This window comes from Cetorhinus maximus, unplaced genomic scaffold, assembly GCF_964194155.1.
Source record: "Cetorhinus maximus unplaced genomic scaffold, sCetMax3.hap1.1 HAP1_SCAFFOLD_353, whole genome shotgun sequence".
NCBI classification, from domain to species: Eukaryota; Metazoa; Chordata; class Chondrichthyes; order Lamniformes; family Cetorhinidae; genus Cetorhinus; species Cetorhinus maximus.
This window is the reverse complement of record NW_027596299.1, coordinates 73,571-97,097: the sequence shown is the minus strand read 5'-3', so window position 1 is coordinate 97,097 and position 23,527 is coordinate 73,571. Positions and strand designations below refer to the sequence as shown.

The 23,527-nt window shown below is 44.2% G+C and overlaps 1 protein-coding gene across 1 annotated transcript in view; it reads left to right on the top strand.

The window, feature by feature from the left end:
* The window catches only part of LOC144673366 (uncharacterized), a gene marked incomplete at its 3' end in the record, with an annotated part of 120,207 nt that overhangs the window by 24,132 nt on the left and 72,548 nt on the right, over nt 1–23,527 (top strand). The window contains 2 exon segments of the mRNA XM_078535251.1: nt 9,631–9,854; nt 12,640–12,734. Of these exon segments, the coding sequence (XP_078391377.1) occupies nt 9,631–9,854; nt 12,640–12,734 (319 nt within the window).

Genomic DNA, 23,527 nt, shown 5'->3' with positions numbered 1-23,527 from the left:
TAATGGGGAGAGATATAGGATCAATTTCTACCTTACTGAGTTTGAAATGTCATTGTCCCGGACACTCCCTGTCCCTCAGTATCTGTATCAGGGGGACAGCCTGATGGGTTTACTCTGTATCTAATCCGTGCTGTATTTGACTGGAGAGTGTTTGGTTCTGACAGAAGATGTTCACCTCAATGATGATGAGATAAACCCATCAGCTTCTCCCCCAGACACAGATCCTGAAAGACAAGGAGTATCTGTAATATTTTGGACCATGTCCTTGATCCAGTTTTGAACTTGTTTCTCACATCTCCTCTCATCCTGTTTTATTCTAATGAAAATACCCCCAGTTTCTCCAGTCTCTCCTCATGGGAAAGAAAAGTCGGAACTAAGTTAGAAACTCAAACAGGAGATTCACTGCAGACAGGTCACCATTAGAAAACATATCATTTCATAATCAGTTGTTATTAACCGGAATTCACTGTCTGAAAGTTTGGTGGGAGCAGGTTCAACAGTAACTTTCAAAACATAATTGGAGAAATGCTTGAAGGAAAACATTGACAGGGCCATCGGGAAACAGCAGGGGAGTGGACTATTCAGGTAGCTCATCCAAAGAGCTGGCAAAGGCACGATGAGCCGAATGGCCTCATTTTGCGCTGTAGCCTCTCATCCGTGGTATCACCTCTGAATTTCTCCTGCACCATCCCCATGGCCTTGACATCGTTCCTGTTATAAGATGCCCAGGATTTGATTCAATATTCTAAATACAGCTTAACCAATGATTTACAAATTAATTTTTTAAGAAAAGTGGGGTAACAGGTTCAAACAGCATTTTAAACCTGTCCTTCAAATTTAAAGATTTGTGTATCTGAACCCCTTGCAACATGGCTAAAAGGCATTGAGGTAAGTTGCCTTGTTAAGGGAATACAGTAAGAATTTATTGAAAAGGAATTAGTTAGATGGCAGACAGTGCCATCGAGTGCACTAATAGTTAAGGGTTACCAGATGAACTTTGCACACCCTTAGGGCCTGCAATCACCAGAAAGACCCTAGGAACTGGACTGGAGACAGAGGATGAAAACAAGATGGATTAAGTGTGCTCATCAACAGATTAGGAAAGGACAGATGGTGCCAGTTTAGATAGGGGGAGAAGGCTCTGCCTGGATGAAGGCTGAACAATGTTCTTGTCAGTGATGTATAAATAAGCTGTATGCTTGTAATTTGGTAGAGTGCTACCTCAAGCTGCTTTGAGCTGACCCTCTTTTTGCAATTGCTGGAAAAAGTGATCGTAACCTGTATCTGAGCCTCCTGTGGTTCGTTTGTCAAAGATACCGCAACAGTCTGATATCATGTGTATTATGGGATAGAGAAGTTTAGTCTGAGTTAGAAGCTCAAACAGGCTCTTCACTGCAGACAGGTCACCATGGCAACACTGATAAGACATTCCATTGTACAGAATCACCTCATTGTAAACTCGAATCAGATCAGGGAAAAGGGCAGAGTTTGTCTGTTATTAACCACAATATAAACTGAAACCAGAGTGAGGAATAGAATAGATCAGGTTATAATTGCAATGTTAAATACTTATAATAATGAAACTATCAGAAATAACAGAATTAACAGTGAGCAGGGGAGTTTAGGGAGAATGAGAAAATTCCTGAAGAAAAGTAACTGCTGGGAACCAGGGAATGTGTCCTTGTTAATCACAGATTAGAGAAATTCCAGCTGTCTTATCCTCACTTCCTGCCAAAACCCAGCAGAGAAGACAAAGAAGAGTCAGGGGCCAGAGCTGGATCACTACAGGGTATAAAAGTGAGGGGATACTGATGTAAGGGGGCAGTCGGGACTGGAGACACCAGAGATCAAGCTCGGGGTGACCAAGGTTCCATCCAGCGGGCTGACCTCGTGTAAGTGACTATGGACACACGGGACTTGCATGTTTACTCTGCTTGATGGACTAGTATAAGATACGGTAGAGGGCAGAGAATCTGATTAGCTTGTATTTCTTAAAAAATATTTAAATTGTTGACACCGGACTGTCAAGCCTACTGATTCACTAAGACAAATTGTTAGCTGGAATCACCCATCTCTTTACTGTTCTGACCCTCTAATCCCTTCAAACTGTTCCCGTTCACAAATATCAAGGGGAATTGTTGATTTGATTATGGAGTGCCTGTAAATTGAGAAGAAATTGGAACTGGTCAGGGAGCATCTGTAAATTGCGAGGAAATGTGGACTGGTCAGGGAGCATCTGTAAATGGAGGAGAAATTGTGACGGTTCAAGGAGGGTCTGTAAATGAATAGCAATGTGACTTGTCAGGGAGGGTCTGTAAATGAGCAGCAATGTGACTTTTCAGGGAGGGTCTGTAAATGAACAGCAATGTGACTTGTCAGGGAGGGTCTGTAAATGAACAGCAATGTGACTTGTCAGGGAGGGTCTGTAACTGAACAGCAATGTGACTTGTCAGGGAGAGTCTGTAAATGAGCAGCAATGTGACTTGTCAGGGAGGATCTGTAAATGAACAGCAATGTGACTTGTCAGGGAGGATCTGTAAATGAACAGCAATGTGACTTGTCAGGGAGAGTCTGTAAATGAGCAGCAATGTGACTTGTCAGGGAGGGTCTGTAAATGAACAGCAATGTGACTTGTCAGGGAGGGTCTGTAAACGAGCAGCAATGTGACTTGTCAGGGAGGGTCTGTAAATGAACAGCAATGTGAATTGTCAGGGAGAGTCTGTAAATGAACAGCAATGTGACTTGTCAGGGAGGGTCTGTAAATGAACAGCATTGTAACTTGTCAGGGAGGGTCTGTAAATGAACAGCAATGTGACTTGTCAGGGAGAGTCTGTAAATGAACAGCAATGTGACTTGTCAGGGAGGGTGTGTAAATGAACAGCAATGTGACTTTTCAGGGAGGGTCTGTAAATGAACAGCAAAGTGACTTGTCAGGGAGGGTCTGTAAATGAACAGCAATGTGACTTGTCGGGGAGAGTCTGTAAATGAACAGCAATGTGACTTTTCAGGGAGGGTCTGTAAATGAACAGCAATGTGACTTGTTAGGGAGGGTCTGTAAATTAACAGCAATGTGACTTGTCAGGGAGAGTCTGTAAATGAACAGCAATGTGACTTTTCAGGGAGGGTCTGTAAAGGAACAGCAATGTGACTTGTCAGGGAGGGTCTGTAAATTAACTGCAATGTGACTTGTCAGGGAGGGTGTGTAAATGAACAGCAATGTGACTTTTCAGGGAGGGTCTGTAAATGAACAGCAATGTGACTTGTCAGGTAGGGTCTGTAAATGAGCACAAAATGGTGGTTGGTCAGAGTGTATACAGTGTACAGAAGTAGAATTAGTCACAGAGAGCCCTTTGTTAGATGTGGGAGATATTGCAATACTGGACGTCAATAAGGAACAGAATGAAATGACGCAGAGAGAGAGAGAGACCGAGCTTACTGAAAGAAAGGAAATTAATGATTTGTTTAGTTGAGTGGGAAACAGCAGGAAACAGGTCACTAAGAAATGTGATACTGACAAAAGAGTGACATTGAGAGAAAGTAGAGAAATGAAAGATATCTACAAATCTCAAAAGATGTGAGAATATTATCGAGGGTTAACTAAATTGGGGATAGTGCTGGGAAATATTGCTGAAGTAGAAGATCTGCCATGATCTCACGAAATGGGAGACTGGGCTCAAAGGGCTGAATGGGCTACTCCTGCTCCTATTTCATCTGTTCAATGATACATTGATTTGTTGATGATTCGATGGACTCCTCATTAAGGAAGGTTCTTGAAATGTTAAGGTCAGTGGTTCACAGATTTACTCAGTGTGTATATTGTTTAAAAAGCACACACTGGGCGATGGTGGCTGCGGACTCTAATGTGATCTAGTCCCCAGCTCAGTGTTCAGGTTGATCAGACCCTTCAAATCCAAACTCTCAGCGCAGTTCATATACCTCCCTCCTACCTCAATATGTGATCAACAACTAATGTGGTCTTCAAGTTATTCTCACACTACATCGTGATACCAAAAGTTAACAACTCGTCCAGATAGGCAAAACTACATAGATTCTCTAACTTTAGAATAACTCAATGAATTAAACTGAATTCTTCACAAATACAATGTTTCATCGTTGGCTTAATGGATTCAGTCGAACTTCCTATTTCATTTTCTTATTGCACGTTCCTCTCTTGTCATTTAATCATTATTCTACAAGCAAAACATTTAATGCTGAGTCTTTTACAGAATCAAATACATTCAGGCCCCACTCTCCTTGTTCTAAACTCTTAACTAGAAAGATAATGTTTGTCGTGGAAAACGGAGTGAACACTCAGACCCAGGAGGTTTGTCTTGGAAGTCTTTATTGAATCATGATATCACGGAGAGCCCAGCAGCATACGATGGAGCTAGCCGGCACTCTGAGGAAGCATCAGAGTACACACATAGTTATAGCAAAAGCATATGTGACAGAGGTCATGCAATTTACAAAGCTGCTTGACCTTTAGTAATTAATAACATTGAAATTTTATCTTTGGGATGCATACAATTGTTCTGTCTTAGTTTATAATTACGCAAATACCTTGAGTAGTTACACAAAAACCTTGAGTAGCCCATCTGGCGATTAGTCATCTGGACAGACAACAGATAGCCCTGTCTCATGTGCTGACAACAGACATACTAGCTTGGTTTCAAGGGCGCTTGGTAGTTTGTTCAGTATACTTGTTTTCCTTCCTCCACAATAGCTGACAGCGCAGGTTTGTCTATTACTTGACATACTGGTGCAAAGACACTTCGTTGTAGTATTCCACTATGGTTTAACCACTTTGTTATCCTGTAGATGTATTTTATTCTCCCACAATCCCTCCTTGTTGATCTTCTAGATTAACACCAATGAGGAATAGTATCTTCATTCTCATAAGGGGGTTCATAACCGTAAGGAAAAGGCCGATCTCTGGCAGAGTAAACCTTTTCTCCCCACGAGTGGGCTTCACTGGGGCCAGTGCGCATCATTTGGGGGACAATTGGGGCACCTCCTAATCCAGTAGAGACACTGTTAATAACCTGGGAACAGCACATTCACAGAGAAACACATGCACAGCACCCTATAACACATGCTATGACCAACCCAATTAAAACATTCAGCAGCCCACTTCCCCAACCGGAGAACCACCCCATTATTGTAGCCCACCAGGAATACTTGTTATAAAAATTACTCAGTCTTTCCCTAACTTTCTTTATTTCTTACGCTTTATCCATAACATGCTGTCCCAGGTTAATAATGTTCTCAGAAACATCAGGCACATAAGTGCAGCACTCTGAACCTATCATGGCACAAGTGCCACCTTTTTCAGCTAGGAGGAAATCAAGGGCCATTCTATTTTGTAAGGCGGTCAGGCGTAGGGCTATCATTTCAGTAGTGGTAGCTGAAATCTGTTTCTGTGTCTCAATCAAAGCATTAGCCGTTGAATTAGCAAATTTTTCAAGTGCAGCTGCCAGGTTGATAATCTCTCGGGAATTATGAGCAGCTCCATAAGAGGGGATAGCAATCATCCAGAATCGTTCAGATTCCGAGATGTCACGGCGATGTAGACGCCAATGTGGGTGAATATCTAATTTACTTATATAGCGAAGATAGGGATTCAAATATGCTAGGTAGCAGCAACCACTCCAGGTGAGAGCAGTAGCGCCCTTGCCCAAACGTCCGTTATCTTGATTAAAGAAGGAAGATAACTGCGGCATCCCAGCCAGCCAGGGGTATGCTTTTTCCCCACAAACCCAGAACGTACCATTTAGAGGATTTTGAGGGTCATAACTGCCAGGGCTAGTAGATATGGTGTTTTTGTAACTACTGTTTCCGGGTGAAAGGTACTGGTTGCAAGGTTCGAACACCAACAGGTGGCGTTTATCGGCTCCTGAGGAGGCTTGATTTTTATCCCATGATCTGTATAGTTCCACCCATTAGCAGGTGGAGAGCGACAGAACCATCCCCTAAACACATTGGGTTCTGCATCATCTGACTGGGTGTGGAAATTCATGAGATCCTTCACTTCTTCCTCAGTCATTGGTTTTGCCTGATAGGTGCTTGACTCACCTCCATGTTGGGGAGTCTGGGCACATATCCAACAGGCACCCTGTCCTACTTGTCTAGCATAAGCGCGGCATAAAGACAAAAAGGTGTTGGGGTGAGATAAAACACTTAGATAATTTTTTATCCATACTACTGCTGATGTTTTGATCCCATAGGCTTCAAGTTTGCTAACAAGCTTAATAAGTGGTACTTGATCCATTGTCCATATACACAACATAAACTGCAATGTCCTCAACCACCCTCTCTGTTAAACTTGCCAAAAAACTCATTAAAATTATTTAATAAGTAGTGAGACTTAATTCCCTCAGCATTTTATCAGAAGTTTACAAAGCAAAAGTAAGGATTGTATGAACTATCATTGTCCTTTGGGTAGCAGGAGTGGCCCATTCCTCATTCCTTCTACTCACATTCTGATCTTCACCTGTTTGGATCAGGGTCACACTGAGAGGGACCAACAGAACTTTGGTCATTCCTGTCTCTCTCTTTGCTGACAGCAAAGTCCCCATGTGGGGTAACCCAGAGGCGTATATGAAATGTATCCTAGCCACTCTCTTCCACGCTTCAGAGTTCTGAGACACAGAACAGAAGGCTTCTTTACAACTGCGTTTAAAATCAGGAAGAACAATGGTGAATGCTGGAAACGTGCTGTCAAATCAGAGATTGGTGTAAAACTGTGATCTGTTCCTGACTGAAAGTGAAACGGCAGATTTAAGTTTCCAGGCTGAAAATGACTGTGTTAAGTATTCTGCGAATGAATATTCATAAATGAAAAAAGATTTAATGTATGTGTGATAGTCCTCTGTCTATCATTTTAAGGCAGTTGTTAACCCTGCCAAAGGCAAAAGGCCTGAAACATTACCTCAATCTCTCTCCACAGATGCTGCCTGACCAGCTGAGTATTTCCAACATGTTCTGTTAGATTCTTGGGAAATTAGATTGCTAAAGAAACAACTATATCCATCCGAAATAAAAGGAATATTGCTTTAGAAACAGATATTTCTGTACAGGCTTTTAATCCTTGGTGTGTGAGTGTTGGTAACAAGTCTATTATATCAATTGCCCATTCCCAGTTACCCTTTGCGGAGGTAATGGTGGGTCACCTTTTTCTTGAACAACTGTCCATTGAAGATGCTCCCACAAGGCCATGAGGTAAAATCTGAGTTCCACCATTTTCACTCAACGATGAAGGAGCAGTGAGAATGTGCCCAAGGCAGGATGCTGTGTTACTGAGATGGGAAGCTTGAGGATGAGTGCGTTCCTATGCATCTGCTACCTTTCTCCTTCAATGTGATGAAAACCTTAGAGTTGAGAGGTTCTGTCAGAATTCTGGTTGTTTTGCTGATGTGTGAAATCCTTCGTCTTCACCTTGTCCCGTCTCCCTCTCTCTCTCCTCACATAAGGACACAGACCAGGTAACAGGTTTGCCTCCAGTGCACTTTCTGGCTGTATCAATTGAATTAATAATATTATATGATTGGCGCCAATCATAATCGGAGCATAGAAAATGTCTTTGTATTCTATAACATCATGACTCAATGGCGCTGCGATTACCCAGCATACACTGAGAGGCAGAATAGGCTCTATCCTCACTACGGGAGACCAACGCGCATGCGCAGTGTCAGGCAGTAACCGGAGCATGCGCATTCGGGACTCTGATTGGAGCATGCGCGGTTCCATCACTGGGAAGAGAGGCGTGTTCGCGTTGGATCAGGGAGGAGAGCAGAAGAGTCGAGTGGGCGGGGAAGCTTCATAAACATTCACCGCAGGCCTCAAACCGCAAATAAAAAGTTTCCGGTCCCGCGTTGGTACCGATCTGCCGACTGTGGCGTTTTTCCCTATATAATGCCCGGTTTGACGGTCACCATGTTGAGGACGAAATGCGCATGTGCCGCCGCCATCTTTATAGAGGGCAATGTGCAGCAGTGCTCATGTGCGGACGCCATCTTTATAGGGGGCAATAGGCAACAATTGTGATCAAAGGTGGTGCAATTAAAATTGGGAATTGTCAGGAATCTGGAATTAGACGAAGTGAAGATATCTCGGAGGGTTGTGAGGCTGGAAGAGATTACAGAGATCAGGAGGGACGAGACCATGGAGAGATTTGAAAGGATCAGAAAATCAAAATTTTGGTGCTCCTTGACCCAGAGCCTTTGTAGGTCAGTGAGCACAGGAGTGATGGGTGAACAAGACTTGGTGCGAGTAAGCACACGGGCAGCAGAGTTTTGGATGACCTCAAGCTTACAGGAAGGTTGAATGTAGGACGCTGGCTGGGGGTGCGTTAGGATAGTTAAGTCTAGAGGTAACAAAGGAATGGATGAGAGTTTCAGCAGCAGATGAGCTGAGACTGGGGTGGAAATTGGCGGTCATGGTGGTGATGTGGATATGTGGTTGGAAGCTCATCTTGTGGTGAAATATTTCAACATGTCTGGTACAGTCTCAGACAGTTGTCAGGGAGAGGAATGGAGTCGGTGACTAGGGAGTGAAGTTTGTAGCGGGGACTGAAGACAATGACTTCAATCTTCCCAATATTTAAATGGAGGAAATTTCTGTTCATCCAGTACTGGATGTCAGACAAGTCCGGATGGTGTGTGACTTGCAGGGGAACTCGGAGGTGATGGTGTTCACAAACACCTGTTACCATAGTCCTTCTGGGTGCTGGAGGATGAGGGTTTAGGAGAATCTGTCAAATTTCTTGTTGAGCTGTCGATATATAAAATGCTTCTCCTTTGCCCCTGACTCTCTCATATATCTCTCTATCTCTCTCTGCCTCTTTCTTTCTCTCCCTCTTGTAGATGCCAGAGTCTCATAAGGTCCGGACTGTGTCGCAGGTTCCATTCCCTGAAGGACATTAATCAATCATTTGGGATTTTAGGATAACTTGGAACCTTTCATGATCACTTTTTCCTGATGCCAGCCCTACATATTACAAGATTCATTCAGCTCAATTTTACATCCTGCCTTTGTGTTTTTGTGGGTTCCCTCTCGTTCCCTTTTTCCTGTTTAAATCAATTTCACAGGGTACTAAAAGGGGAGGATTTCCAGTCGGGAAACTGAAACCAAATATCACGTGAGGGTGGTAGGGAGTCACCCAATCTATCACAACCTGAATATCATCAGATTTTGAACATGGAAGGAAAAAGCACCGTTCACAGTGGGGAGAAACCGTTCACGTGTTCTGTGTATGGACGAGGCTTCAGCCGATCATCTGGCCTGTCAGAACATAAATGCAGTCACAACGGGAAGAAACCTTGGAAATGTGGGGATTGTGGGAAGGGATTTAATTACCAAGTTCAGCTGGAAACTCATCGGTGCAGCCACACTGGGGAGAGGCCGTTCACCTGCTCCGAGTGTGGGAAGGGATCCAATTACCCATCTGAACTGCAAACTCATCGCCACAGTCACGCTGGGGAGAGACCGTTCACCTGCTCCACTTGTGGGAAAGGATTTACTGATTCATCGAACCTCCTGAAGCACTAGCCAGTTCACACTGGGGAGAGGCCATTCACCTGCTCTGAGTGTGGGAAGGGATTCGCTCAGTTATCCCACCTGCTGACACACCAGCGAGTTCACACTGGGGAGGGATCATTTACCTGCTCCAAATGTGGGTTGAGATTTACTGATTCATCCACCCTGCTGAAACACCAGCTAATTCACACTGCGAAGAGAGCATTTAAATGCCCAGATTGTGGGAAGTGCAATAAAAGCTCCTGGAAACTGATGCCCCATCACCATGTTCACATTGAGGAGAGACCATTCAGATATTCTCAATGCGGGAAAGGCTTCAGGTGGTCATCACAACTCACCGCACACCAGTGAATTCACACTGGGGAGAAGCCGTTCACCTGCTCTGAGTGTGGGAAGGAATTGACTCAGTTATCCTACCTGCTGACACACCAGCGAGTTCACACTGGGGAGAGGCCATTCATCTGCTCTGAGTGTGGGAAGAGATTCACTCAGTCATCCCACCTGCTGACACACCAGCGAGTTCACAAGTAACTACAGTGATTGGATTTTGCTGTTCATCACATCCAGGACTGAACCATGTTCACTGGGGTCTGTTTCTGTTGATGTTAGTAAACTGCAGACCAGTTATGGAGGTTACTATTTTGGAGTATTGCTTGCAGTGTTGATCTCCCTACCTTAGAAGGGATATACTTGCCATAGGGGGAGTGCAGCAAAGGTTCACTAGGCTAATACCAGGAATGGCAAAACTGTGGAAGAGGAGAGATTGGTTCAACTGGACCTGTATTCACTAGAGTTTAGAAGAATGAGAGGGGATCTGATTGAAACATATAAAATTCTAACGGGGCTAGACAGATTAGATAAAGGGAGTATGTTTCCCCTGCTGGGGAGTCTAGAACCAGGGGCCACAGTCTCAGGATATGGAGCAGACCATTTAGGACCGAGATGAGGAAAGATTTCTTCACTCAGAGGATGGTCAGCCTGTGGAATTCTCTACCACAGAAGGCTGTGGAGGCTGGGTCACTGAGTATATTCAAGAATGATTTTTTTTTGGATATTAGGGGCATCAAGGGGTATGGAAAGAAAGCAGGAATATGGCATTGAGATAGAGGATCAGCCAAGATCATATTGAATGGCACAGCAATCTCAAAGGGCCGAATGGCCTACTCCTGCTTCTAGCTTCTATGAATAATGTCATTAATCACTTCTGTTAAAAACACTGTGTCAATTCTTTTTAATATCCCCAACATAAGTTAGTTCCCTTTGAAGTGCTCTCCCTCTCCCCTGTCTCCTCCATCTTCACCTCCAACCATAAATGTGAGGAACTCATGGAGCTTCTTTATCATTAAGACTGAGAGTCTGATCAGCAGCCTCTGCTGCTTCCCTCCCTTCCACTAGACCACCAGGACAACATTCTGGGGGTTACCGTTGACCAGAAACTGAACTGGATTAGCCATATAAATAGTGTGGCTACAAGAGAGTGTCAGAGGCTAGGAATCCTGCAATGAGTAACTCACCTCCTGACTCCCCAAAGCCTGCCCACCATCTACAAGGCACAAGTCAAAAGTGTGATGGAATACTTTCCACTTGCCTGGATGAGTGCAGCTCGCACAACACTCAAGAAGCTCGACACCATCCCGAACAAAGCAGTCTGCTTGATTGGCACCACATCCACAAGCATTCACTCCCTCCACCATAGACGCACAGTAGCAGCAGTGTGTACCATCTACAAGATGCACTGCAGGAATTCACCAAGGCTCCTTAGACAGCACCTTCCAAACCCACGATCACTACCATCTAGAAGGACAATGGTAACAGATAGATGGGAACACCACCAACTGAAAGTTCCCCTCCAAGTCACTCAGCATCCTGACTTGGAAATATATTGGTGTTCCTTCACTATCACTGGGTCAAAACCCTGGAAGTCCCTCCCTAACAGCATTATGGGTGTACTTACACCACACGGACTTCAGCAGCTCAAGAAGGCAGCTCACCATCACCTTTCCAAGGGCAACTAGGGATGGGCAATAAATACTGGCCCAAGCAGCGAAGCCCACATCCCATGAATTATTTAAAACAAAGTTCTGGGCCCCATACTTATGGATGTGGAGTCATTGGAGGCATACAGAGGAGATGGGGGCAGCGTGTCAGGAATTGTGGGCAGTGAGTCGGCAGATGGGGGCAGAGTGTCGGGAGGTGGGGGCAGCGTGTCGGGAGATGGGGCAGCGTGTCGGGAGATGGGGGAAGAGTGTCGGGAGATGGGGGCAGAGTGTCGGGAGATGGGGGCAGAGTTTCGGGAGATGGGGGCAGAGTGTCGGGAGATGGAGGCAGTGTGTCGGGAGATGGGGGCAGAGTGTCGGGAGATGGGGGCAGAGTGTCGGGAGATGGGGGCAGAGTGTCGGGAGATGGAGGCAGAGTGTCGGGAGATGGGGCAGAGTGTCGGGAGATGGGGGCAGAGTGTCGGGAGATGGGGGCAGAGTGTCGGGAGATGGGGGCAGAGTGTCGGGAGATGGGGGCAGAGTGTCGGGAGATGGGGGCAGAGTGTCGGGAGATGGGGGCAGAGTGTCGGGAGATGGGGCAGAGTGTCGGGAGACGGGGGCAGTGCGTCAGAAGATGGAGGCAGCGTGTGGAGACTTGGGAATGTTAGGGGGAATACAGTAAGAATTTATTGAAAGGGAATTACTTAGATGGCAGACAGCGTCATCGAGTGCACTAATAGTTAAAGGTTACCAGATGAACTTTGCACACCCTTGGGGCCTGCAATCACCAGAAAGACCTTAGTAACTGGACTGGAGACCGAGGATGAAAACAACATGGAGTAAGTGTGCTCGTCAACAGATAAGGAGAGGACAGACGGTCCCAGCTTAGATAGGGGGAGAAGGCTCTGCCTGGGTGACCAGAGATATCTGTTTAATATAAACCAATATGCGGACAAGATTGGAATTTGAACAATGTTCTTGTACGTGATCTGTGATGTATAAATAAGCTGTATGCTTGTAATTGGGTAGAGTGTTACCTCAAGTTGCTTTGAGGTGGTTCTCTCCTTGCAATTGCTCGAGTAAATGATTGTAACCTGTACCTGATCCTCCTGTGGTTCGTTTGTCAAAGATACCACAACAACTGGCGTCGTCGACTGGATACTGGGATCGGATCCTCGGGACGGCTGTGCAAAGTGGTTGAATATAATTTATTTACCACCCATAGTTAGTGCAGTAAGCCTACCCGAGAATGGTCTGGTCGAGTATCAAAAGAATCGGGAGGAGGACTAAGGGCAGGAGGTGCCGGGGTAGGAGGCGGAGCCGTGCTGGTGGGCTAGCAGTGCCGGAGCCACACAGGGAGGCCGGACCACTACCCTGAGAGGAGGCAGAGTCGCACTGGCAGGCTACGGTTTGAAATAGAACCATAGTTGAAGCTGCGCAGGGGCCAGACCCCTGGGGAAAACAAAAAAGATCACAAGTAACTAAGTTGTCAGGGCCGCGCAAACTAACTGCACAGAGATAGACGGAATGGAAGAATAGAATACCATCAGGAAAACAGGAAATTGCTATGGAACTCGACTGGGCAGCCGCGGACTCCATCACAAGGTTCATCGCGGAACAACAGTCAAAATTAATCAAGAAAATGTGGAAGGATGATTGGAACCCAAAAGGTCCCCTAGTGTCTTTTCTGTAACTTAAAAAAATGAATTGTTCTAAGTTACAAGAGCTGTTTGCGCTGAAGAGAAAGAGAGCGAGAAAAAGGGGGTACCCCTAGGGGAGGTAATGAGCAGTGACAGGCAGGAGCAGAGGAAATGGGATCTTCAGTCATTTTGATTGTCCAGATAGGTGGAGCCTCCAAGGTTCCTTTATTCCCCCCGCTGCTACTTGAAGTTTCGTTTAGAGTATGAGAGTTTTAAATCGTTATGTTCAATGTTATAGGGATATAAATACATACCTTTATATATGTGTGTGTTTGTGTGCAAGGAAGCACTTGTATGTGAGCTTTAATGTGTTTTATTCCCTAAAATGTCATTTGTGTGTGAAGTTCAGCACTTTAGAGTCGAAAGCCCCGAATTAGATTAAAGGAAAAAAATACTCAAACTTTCCAAAGTTCTGAGCATAAGGTTTGAGTTGAGATTTCTGGCAAAAACCACAGTTTGAATTTATTGTAAAGATAAAACAGCCTTTGTTTGAGATGAACCAACCTTGCAGACTAGTAGAGGGTAACCCTTATCACCAGCTTCCAAGCTGATTGGGATTGATACATAAGAGTTACATTAGCTCATACGAGTTGGTATTCTAAAATTCTGAGGGAAAAAAAAATACCTGAAATTCAAAAGGATTCTAGCAAAACTAAAAGTCATAAACACACGGCCTAGGTGGTTCCAATGGATTTGAAGAGTTAATTTAAATATGAAAGGAAATCTGCATCCCAACAGCACTGTTATTTGAATTTGGGACAATCTTGAGATGTAAAGTGCAGTGTAATTTACAAAGTTACTTTTGAATAACTAGGATGCTATCCAAGATAAAGAGTGTGTCGATAAACGAATGGGACTTTTAATCTGGATATAAATCATTACGCATGAGAAAGAGGTAGTTTTAATTTTGATAGTGTAAATTACAGTTCTTACAAAGTTTTTAAAAAATTGCAGTTTGGTTTCCAATAAACTTCTCAAAAGGGATTTTTTTTATTTTTAAAGGTTTTACAACAATTGACACGAATTCAAATGCTGCAAGCTTTTTGTCATTGTCAGTATGTTCCCCAAATATAAAGTTAAGCTCAAGACCTTGACGAAGTTTGACAGAAATCCAATTTTTGACCGAGTTAATTAATCTGGGGCAATTCTAAAAAAAGGATCGGACACAATTTAGTGGGTTACATTTGAGACAATAAAATGTTGTTTGAGAGGAAGATAAGGAAGCAAAACATGTCGATGCTTTAAAACTGTTATGAGAATACTTTATTAGACTGTAAAGTCTCTCCAGGCAACCTGAACAAGATAAGCTATTGCATGTGTAAAATGGTATCAGGAAAGGATTAAGGTAGGAGAAAGAGTTAGGGAAAGGGGATACAATATACAAACTGTTTTAAGGGGACTGAATTTGATAATCTGGCCACATCATGAGCAGTGAATACACAATACTAAATAGCAAGAAGTACAAGTAAATCAGTACTGTGGCAGGGACAGAAACCTGATTGGAGGAATTCAAACATGGAGTTCTTGGAAAGTTGGACATGATTTTGGGAGGTGACAACACGTTCAAGGAGTTTCAGAAGAAGGGAGGTTGCAGATGGGGCAGTCGCTGCAAGGACGGTGAAATCAAAGGCTTGTTTTTTGAGGAGGGGTGATAATGGCAGATTCGAAGGAGAGAGGGACACTACCTGAAGAGAGAGAACGATTAACAATATCAGTGAACATGGGGAAGTTGGGGGATCAGCAGTTTAGTGGGAATAGGGTCAATGGAGCAGGAGGTGGGTCTCATGGTCAAGATGAGCACTGAAAGGGCATGAGGGAAGATGGGAGAGAAACTGGAGGAAGATGTGGGTTCAGGGCTCGGACAAGGGGGAATCTTTAGAGACAGTTTGTCCCGGTGGGTTAGTGGAAGGGAGGGAAGCAGCAGAGGCAGCTGATCGGATTGTCTCAATCTTAGTGACAAAGAAGCTCCATGAGCTCCTCACACTTGTTGTTGGAGGTGAGAATGGAGGAGACAGGGGAGATGGAGAGCCCATCAAAAGGAACTAACTTGTGTTAGAGATATTAAAAAGATTCAACAAACCGTGTTTATCACAAAGCTGATTTATTTGACTTTTATCTAGAATATTAACCTCTATAACTGGGCTGGATTTTATTACCAGGAGCAGAAACAGACACCAAAGAACCTGGTTCAGTCTGGATATGATTAACAGCAAAATCCAATCAGTGTAGTTACTTGTGAACTCGCTGGTGTCTCAGCTGATGGGATGACTCATTGAGTCCCTTCCCACACTTGGAGCAGGTGAACGGCTTCTCTACTTTGAATGTGTTCGTGTTTAAACAAGTTGGATGAATGAGTAAATCCATTTTCAAACACAGTGCCGGTGAATGGCCTCTCCACATTGTGAGTATGCTGGTGCCTCAGCAGATTGGAGAAGTGAGTGAATCCCTTCCCACACTCAGAGCAGGTGAACAGTCTCTCTCCAGTGTGAATTCGCTGGTGTAGTGTGAGGTCATATGAACGTCTGAACCCAGTCCCACAGTGTTCACACTGACGAGAATGGTCTCTCGTCAGTGTGAACACGTTGATGGGATATCAGGTTCTGGGGAATTTTAAAGCATTTCCCGCAGTCTGGGCATTAAAAAGGTCTCTCATCAGTGTGAACTTGTTGATGTCTCAGCAGGGTGGATAACTGAGTAAATCCTGTCCCACACTTGGAGCATGTGAATGGCCTCTCCCTGGTGTGAACTCGCTGGTGTGTCAGCAGGTTGGATGACCGATTAAATCCCTTCCCACAGTCAGAGCAGGTGAACAGCCTCTCCCCAGTGTGAGTGGGCTGGTGTTCAGTGAGTTGAGATGATCCTATGAACCCAGTCCCACAGTGAGAGCACCTGAACGGTCTTTCATCAATGTGGACACGTTGATGGGACATCAGTTCCCCAGAACTTTTATAGCACTTCCCACAGTCCAGACATTTAAATGGTTTCTCCCCAGTGTGAACTCGCTGGTGTCTCTGCAGGTTGGATGACTGAGTGAATCCCTTCCCACACTCAGAGCAGGTGAAGGGTCTCTCCCCATTGTCAGTGTGCTAGTGCCTCAGCAGGTTGGAGAAGTGAGTGAATCCCTTCCCACACATGGAGCAGGTGAACGGTCTCTCTCCAGTGTGAATTTGCTGGTGTAGTGTGAGGTTATATGATCATCTGAACCCAGTCTCACAGTGAGAGCACCTGAATGGTCTCTCGTCAGTGTGAACACATTGATGGGACATCAGGTTCCTGGAGCTTTTAAAGCATTTCCCACAGTCTGGGCATTTAAGAGGTCTCTCCCCACTGTGATATTGCTAGTGTTTAAGCAGGTGCAATGACCATGTGAATCCCTTCCCACACTCGGAGCAGGTGAACAGTCTCTTTCCAGTGTGACTGCGCCGATGAATTTCCAGCTGGGATGAGTAACCAAATCCCTTCCCACAATCCCCACATTTCCATGGTTTCTCCCCATTGTAACTGCATTTATGTTCTGACAGGCCAGATGATTGGCTGAAGCCTTGTCCACACACAGAACACGTGTACGGTTTGTCCCCACTGTGAACGGTGCTTTTTCCTTCCATATTCAAGATCCAATAATACTCAGGTTATGATAAACTGGGTGATTCCATCAGATCCTGATGTGATGTTTGGATTGAGTTTCCCGACTGAAAATCCTCCCATTCTAATACCCTGTGAAATTGATTTAAAACAGAAAAAAGGGAGTGAGAGAGAACCCACAAAAACACAAAGGCAGGTTGTGAAACTGAGCTGAATGAATCTGAGAATTTGTGGGGCCGGCACTAGGAAAAAGTGACCATGAAAACTGCTGGACTGACAACTGGTTCACTGATGTCCTTTAGGTAAGGGAACCTGCCACCTGATCTGATTGAATCTAAGGAAGGAGGGAGAGAAGGAGACAGAGATGGGAGAGGCAGGCGGAAAAGGAGAGGGAATTTTATATCTACAACTCGACTAGAACATTGACAAAACCACTGAAACTCTCAACCACCACCACCTAGAAGGACCAGGGTAGCAGGTGTATGTGAAAACCATCACCTCCAAATTCCCCTCCAGGCCACACACTGTCCTGACTTGTCTGACATCCAGCACTGGGTGAACATAAATTTCCTCCATGTAAATATTATTTTCCACACAATGTGACTGCAGATTTTCAATATTTGCTGGTCTTGTTAGTGAAAAGACAGGGGAGTGGGACTAGCTGATTGGCTCTTGCAGAGAGCCAGCATGGGCACAATGGGCTGAATAGCCTCCGTCTGTATTGTCATCATTCAATGATTCTATTACTCGATGAAAAAGAACCTACACTGGAGGCCAGGGACCAACTTCTGTAACCAACACCCACCCTGATACAAACCGGCTCTTAATTGGTCCGTCTGTGTTTCTAGACTCGGTTCTGCAAGCAACGCCTGCAATAGAATAATAGCAAAATACTGCAGCTGCTGGAACTCTGAAATAAAAAGAGAAAATGCTGGAAATACTCAGCATGTCAGGCAGTATTTGCGGAGAGAGAAACAGAGTTAACGTTTCAGTGTGTGCAGAATGAGTTACAGGGAATAAAAATGGTGCAGAACTTGATGGTCAGTATAGCTCAGAAGTGGAAGAGGAATGGACTATAGCACAGGAAAAACAGTTCCTGACTATGAAAGATACTATGGGAAGATAAAGCTGGTGAGACAGCAGCACATGGTGGGCGGATGGGCAGCAATGGAAACCTCATTTAGATACAGTCGGCAAAAGCAACAGTAAAATACTCAACATCATTAAAATACACCCAGTATTAGAGGCAGAGGAAGTTACAGAGTGGCAGAGAGATGATCAGGGAGGGCAGAGGGTGAAATAGAGCATCACATGGACATGGATTCAGATCCACAGTGAAGGAGTCACATCAGCCCCACAGCAATGGAACATCACACAGGTAACAGTCTCCAGTCTTACAGTAAGTTTAGTTTGGAGAAACTGGGGTTGTTCTCCTTGGAGCAAAGCAGATCGAAGGGAGATTTGATATAGATGTACAGTGTATGATTGGTTTAGATAAAGTAGACAAAGAAATGCTGCTCCCATTAGCTGACTGTAAAAGGAGTAAGGGACACAGATTTAAGATTATAAGAACATAAGAAATAGGAGCAGGAGTCGGCCATTCAGCCCTGAAGCCTGCCCTGCCATTCAAAAAGATCATGGCTGATCTGCCCAAGGCCTCAAATTACCTGTCGTGCCAGCTCCTCATTGCCCTCAATTCCCTGACATTTCAAAAAACTATCTACATCCTCTTTAAATACTTGCAGCGGTCTAGCCTCCACAACTCTCTGGGGTCAAGAATTCCAGACATTTACCACCCTCTGAGAGAAGAAATTCCTTCGCATCTCAGTTCCAAATGAGTGCCCTCTTATTCTGTAACTATGTCCCCTAGTTCGAGATTCCCCCACTAGTGGAAGCATCTTCTCAGCATCTACCCTGTCAAGCCCCCTCAATATCTTGTACATTTCAATAAGATCACCCCTCATTCTTCTAAACTGTAATAAATAAAGGCCTAACCTTTTTAGCCGCTCTTGATACATCAACCCCCTCATCCTAGGGTTCAGCCTAGTGAACCTCTTTTGAACTGCCTGCAATGCCAGTGTATCCTTTTTTAAATACGGGGACAAAAATTGTACACAGTACTCCAGGTGCAGCCTCACCAAAACCCTGTACAGTTGTAACAAGACTTCCCTCTGTTTAAACTCCAACCCCCTATTAATACAGACCAAAATTCCATTTGCCTTCTTAATTACTTGCTGCACCTGCATGCTAACCTATTGTGTTTAATGCACAAGAACACCCAGATCCCTCTGTGCTGCATTTTTTTGGAGTCTCTATCGGCAAGATATACGAGGTGGGGATGTGTGGAAGAACTTGTTTTTCGCATATAGCGTGGTAATGACTTCAACAGCTGATAATATCCAGGTCCTGGCGAATCGAGTGACAATATTAGGTTTTGAAGTGATGTTTGGTTTGAGTTTGCTGTGTGTAAATCCTCCCCTTCTGACTCTCCGGAAAGGGAGTTTCCAAAATCCATCCCTGTCAGTCCAGGATAGAAATTCACAAAATTTTCTCCTCCTGCTACCTGGACCAGGATGGCCGCGCATGCGCCCTGCTGCACATTGCCCCCTATAAAGATGGCGGACTGATTTCTTCTCCGCCGATGCTGCCAGACTTGCTGACTTTTTCCAGGTAATTCTGCTTTTGTTTTGTTTTGGATTTCCAGCAGTAGCTTTTAGCTTTTTATTAACCAAGGTCTGATCGCGGCAAAAGCGCCACAGCTTTTCCTCCGCTCTTACAACCGACGACGGTAGCCTCTAATTCTGGAGTCTGCAGCTTACACAACATACTTACAAAGCTTTCCTAGCCAAGTGCAAGATCCATCGCTCCCTCCGTTTCCTTTTTCACGAACTATTTTTGGACCCGATGAAGAAGCAGCTTCCGATCGCCATTACTCTCACTGCGCATGCGCCAACGCGGCGGCACTACGCCTGCGCATTGCTCTCCAGTGGTGCAGATAGGGAACGTCCATCATCTTGGGGAATGCTGGGTAAATACCCCGCCATTCAAAGTTCAAATTTGTTAACAGTGATTTGTTTTGCTGTTATGCGGTGGAGTCTGGGACAGGTGGATCCAATATTAAAATTAGGAAAAAAATTATAATGAAGGGCATTTGCATGGGTCATCCATTATTCACCAGAAAGAAGGAGGATGGGAATTGGTGGAGAATTGGCAGACCCAAAAACAGCAGAATCCAATCCCTGCAGTCACATGTGAACTCACTGGTGTCCCAGAATGAGTGAATTGCTGCCATACACAGAACATTTAAGCAGCCTCTCTTTGATATGAATGAACTGCTCATGCATCAAATTCTTTGAACTTCAAAGTTTCTGGTTTGGGAGATGGAGAAACTGAATAAATCCTTTGCAGTCGATAAATATCTGAGCAGTCTCTCTCCAGCGTAACTGGGCATATTTTCAGAAAAACCGGTCTGATTACTTCCCATATTTTGCCTTGCAGCACCATTTCTTTTGTCAGTTAATCTCCCATGCCTTACATCTTATCACTGCTCATCTCTTTTTTTTAACTTTAATTCCCGAGATCCACCTCTGTACTCATTCTGGATCTGTTGATGTCTAATATTTCCATCTCATCTCTGATCTCTATTCTTCACTCTACTTATAATGGTAGATCCGCTTTTGTTTTGTTTGGTTTTGAGTCAGTAAGTAACTCATCTAAGTTATGAAATTTCACAAAACAGCAACAAAGCTTCATTCCAACCAGGAATCAAACACATTCCGTGGTAATAAGAGCACCAAATCCTAACCACTAGACAACTGTGGAATCCACGTGAAAGTTGGCTGATCCACAATAATTTTGCAATGTCTTCACTTCAGAGCACTTTCACTAGAGGCAAGTTCCTCTGCCAAAATGGCATGTTTACATAGAACACAAATGACTTGTTCAGCCAATGACAACATTGAATGCTGTTGACAGGTACATGAAATTGACAGGGAAGGGTAATAGTCCAAGAGGCTGTGGATGTGCAATCTTCAACTTCTAAAACCCACTAACTTAATCATTGTGGTTCCTGTGAAACTTACAAGGCAATGCACTGCAGATACTCAACATTAAAAGCAACTGACACATGTCAAGTTCTAAACACTGTCATGTCACATCTCTTCCTGCTTCTGTCTCCGCCTCGCCCCCTGCTCCCTCTGTTTGTACAGCTCTGAGATCAATTAGCTGTTTCATGCAGACACTGTCAGTTCGGGAACCCAATCTACACCTGGAAAGCAGGGACAGGGAATGGATGACACAAGGCATTGAGAAGAGATGGGTTTGAAGATGACATGGTAAAGAAAAGCAGGAATTCATCTCCCTGATTATCCCACATACTGATTACAGGAATGTGCACAGTGCCAATTATCCACAGTTTCATTCTCGTTCCAGCCTTGTGTACGTTGTTAAGTTTTGAAGTTTATATCTTCGGACAGATTTTCAATGTGGAGAGAGCGGAGCGAGGATGAGCTTATGTTGTTCAGACGATGTACTATAAGAAGGTACATAACAGGCTGATGATAACAGTGCCTGTTTTCAAACAGTGAGAGACAGTGGAAGATTGGCACCAATAAAAGTGTCCTTCAACTAGTCCGGTTCCAAATCTCGTTCTAGAAATGACAAGAAAACACAATGAATTTACTCTGTGTCTTGACTTCAAATGAACAGGATGCAAGGTAAGAAAGTATATTTCGCGAGATTGGGTTGTAAAATGGCAAAGTGGGCGTGAAAAAATAACCGTGGTGTTTGGAAACATAGAATTATAGGAAGTTACACTTTTCGATTTGGCATGCTGCTTTGAAATAGCAGCTGTGATTGTTTGATCAGGAGTGATATTTCTGCCAGTTTGAACATCAGGCAGAAAAGCCTTCCCCTTTACCACCCACATTTAGCCTCGCAGCATCATCCCTTTAGTCAGTTCATCCCTCATGCCTTGCATCTTATCACTGTCCATCAGTAACAGAAACGGAATGAGGACAACTGCAATTATTGTGGCAACAGTCTGAATCTTCAGCTTGTTAATACCAGCTTTAGGGTATCTTGCAACTCACCTTGGTACATGTTCCTGTGGTGTAATTGGTTACTACATGCAACAATTATATGAGGGTTTTTTAGATCGAGCACAACCTAATATTGTTCACGTTTTACCCCCTTTGGTATTGGCTGCCACACAGTTCCAGGTTTTTTCTTTTCGTGTCCTTTCACTGCCAGAAAAATATTCCCCAAAATTTGCCAATTCTGCTGTTATCCATTAACTCTTCAACTAAACAATACCTTGTTTTTTTCCCAAATGGGATATGGAGAATATGCGGTTGTGATGATACAAACCCATGTTCAAATTTAGAAATGTGAAAATACAGTTCAATTCATAGACCGAATAATCTGTGGTTGTTCTTCTTAAAGCCGAGAAGGGTAAGAGGAATTGTGTTTCAGCTGATTAAAATCATGAAAAGTTCAGATAGAGAAATTAAAGAGAAAATGCTTCAAATGGATGAAGGGTCGATAACAGATGATAACCAATTTAAGAAGAGTGTCTGAAGTATCAGGTAACAAGATGAAAAGTGTTGTTTTTCTAAAACAATCATTTGGCATTTGGAAATCACTGCCTAATAGGATGATGCAAACAGAATGAATTGCAGTCTTGAAAAGGGGAAACGAGAAGGAGGACATTCTGCAGCAACGTGAGGAAAGGGTGGGGAAGTAGGACTGACTGCGCTGCTAGTGTAGACACAATGGGTCAAACTGCCTCCTGTGTGGGGAAAGGGTGGGGAAATGGGATTGACTACACTGCTAGTGCAGACACAGTGAGTCAAGTTGCTTCCGTCTGTGTTGTACTTTCCTGTGACTCCGCAATTCGACCCACTTCTGAAAAATGGATCAGACCATTTCAGAAATTTACAGCCAATTCACTATTCAGCTCTCAGCAGCAATTTCATCTCACCATCATCTTTCATTCACTTTGAGCTGCCGAGGCTCCAAATGATGGAATTCGCTCCCTCAAACTCTCTGCCTCTGTCACTCTCTCCCCTCCTTTAAGATGCTGCTTAAAACTTACCCCTTTTATCAAGCTCCTGGCCACCCATCCTAATATCTCCTTCTGGGTGGGTCACAATCAAACTTTGGGAATGCTTCCTGTCAAGTGCTTTGCGGTGTTTTATTGGGTTAAATGTCAATCAGTGAAAATTGTTGTTGTTCAGCTCCACACGGTAGGAATGGAGCTGAGGGGACAGAAAGGATCCAGCTCAGTCAGTGACATTCTGCCTCGTGTGTGGAAGTACAGCTAGGGAGAGACACTTGAACATTTGGTCTCTATTCCTGAGCTGGATGAGCTGTTTACTACATGGAGACTATGAAATGTATTAACGGAGTCAGTGATTGAAGCAGAGACCAAGGAAACATAGAAGAACAGGTTAAGAAGGTGAGTGAATGACAGGGGGAGAAAGATCGTGGTGGTTTGGCGGGCCTGTGAGATTAGGACTAATTCTGTTGGGGAATCTAAACACCAACGTGGACTTGTTGGAGGTGACAGTCTGATTCTATTTGATAATATTTCTGAAACTTTTGGATGTCAAAAATGCATCAATGCATAAATGGCAGCATGAAATATTGTGCACAGTACATGAAGCTTCATGAATAAATTAGTTTCCCGTTGCTCTGAGAATCCATTTATCATTCATATGGATTGGGACAGACTTT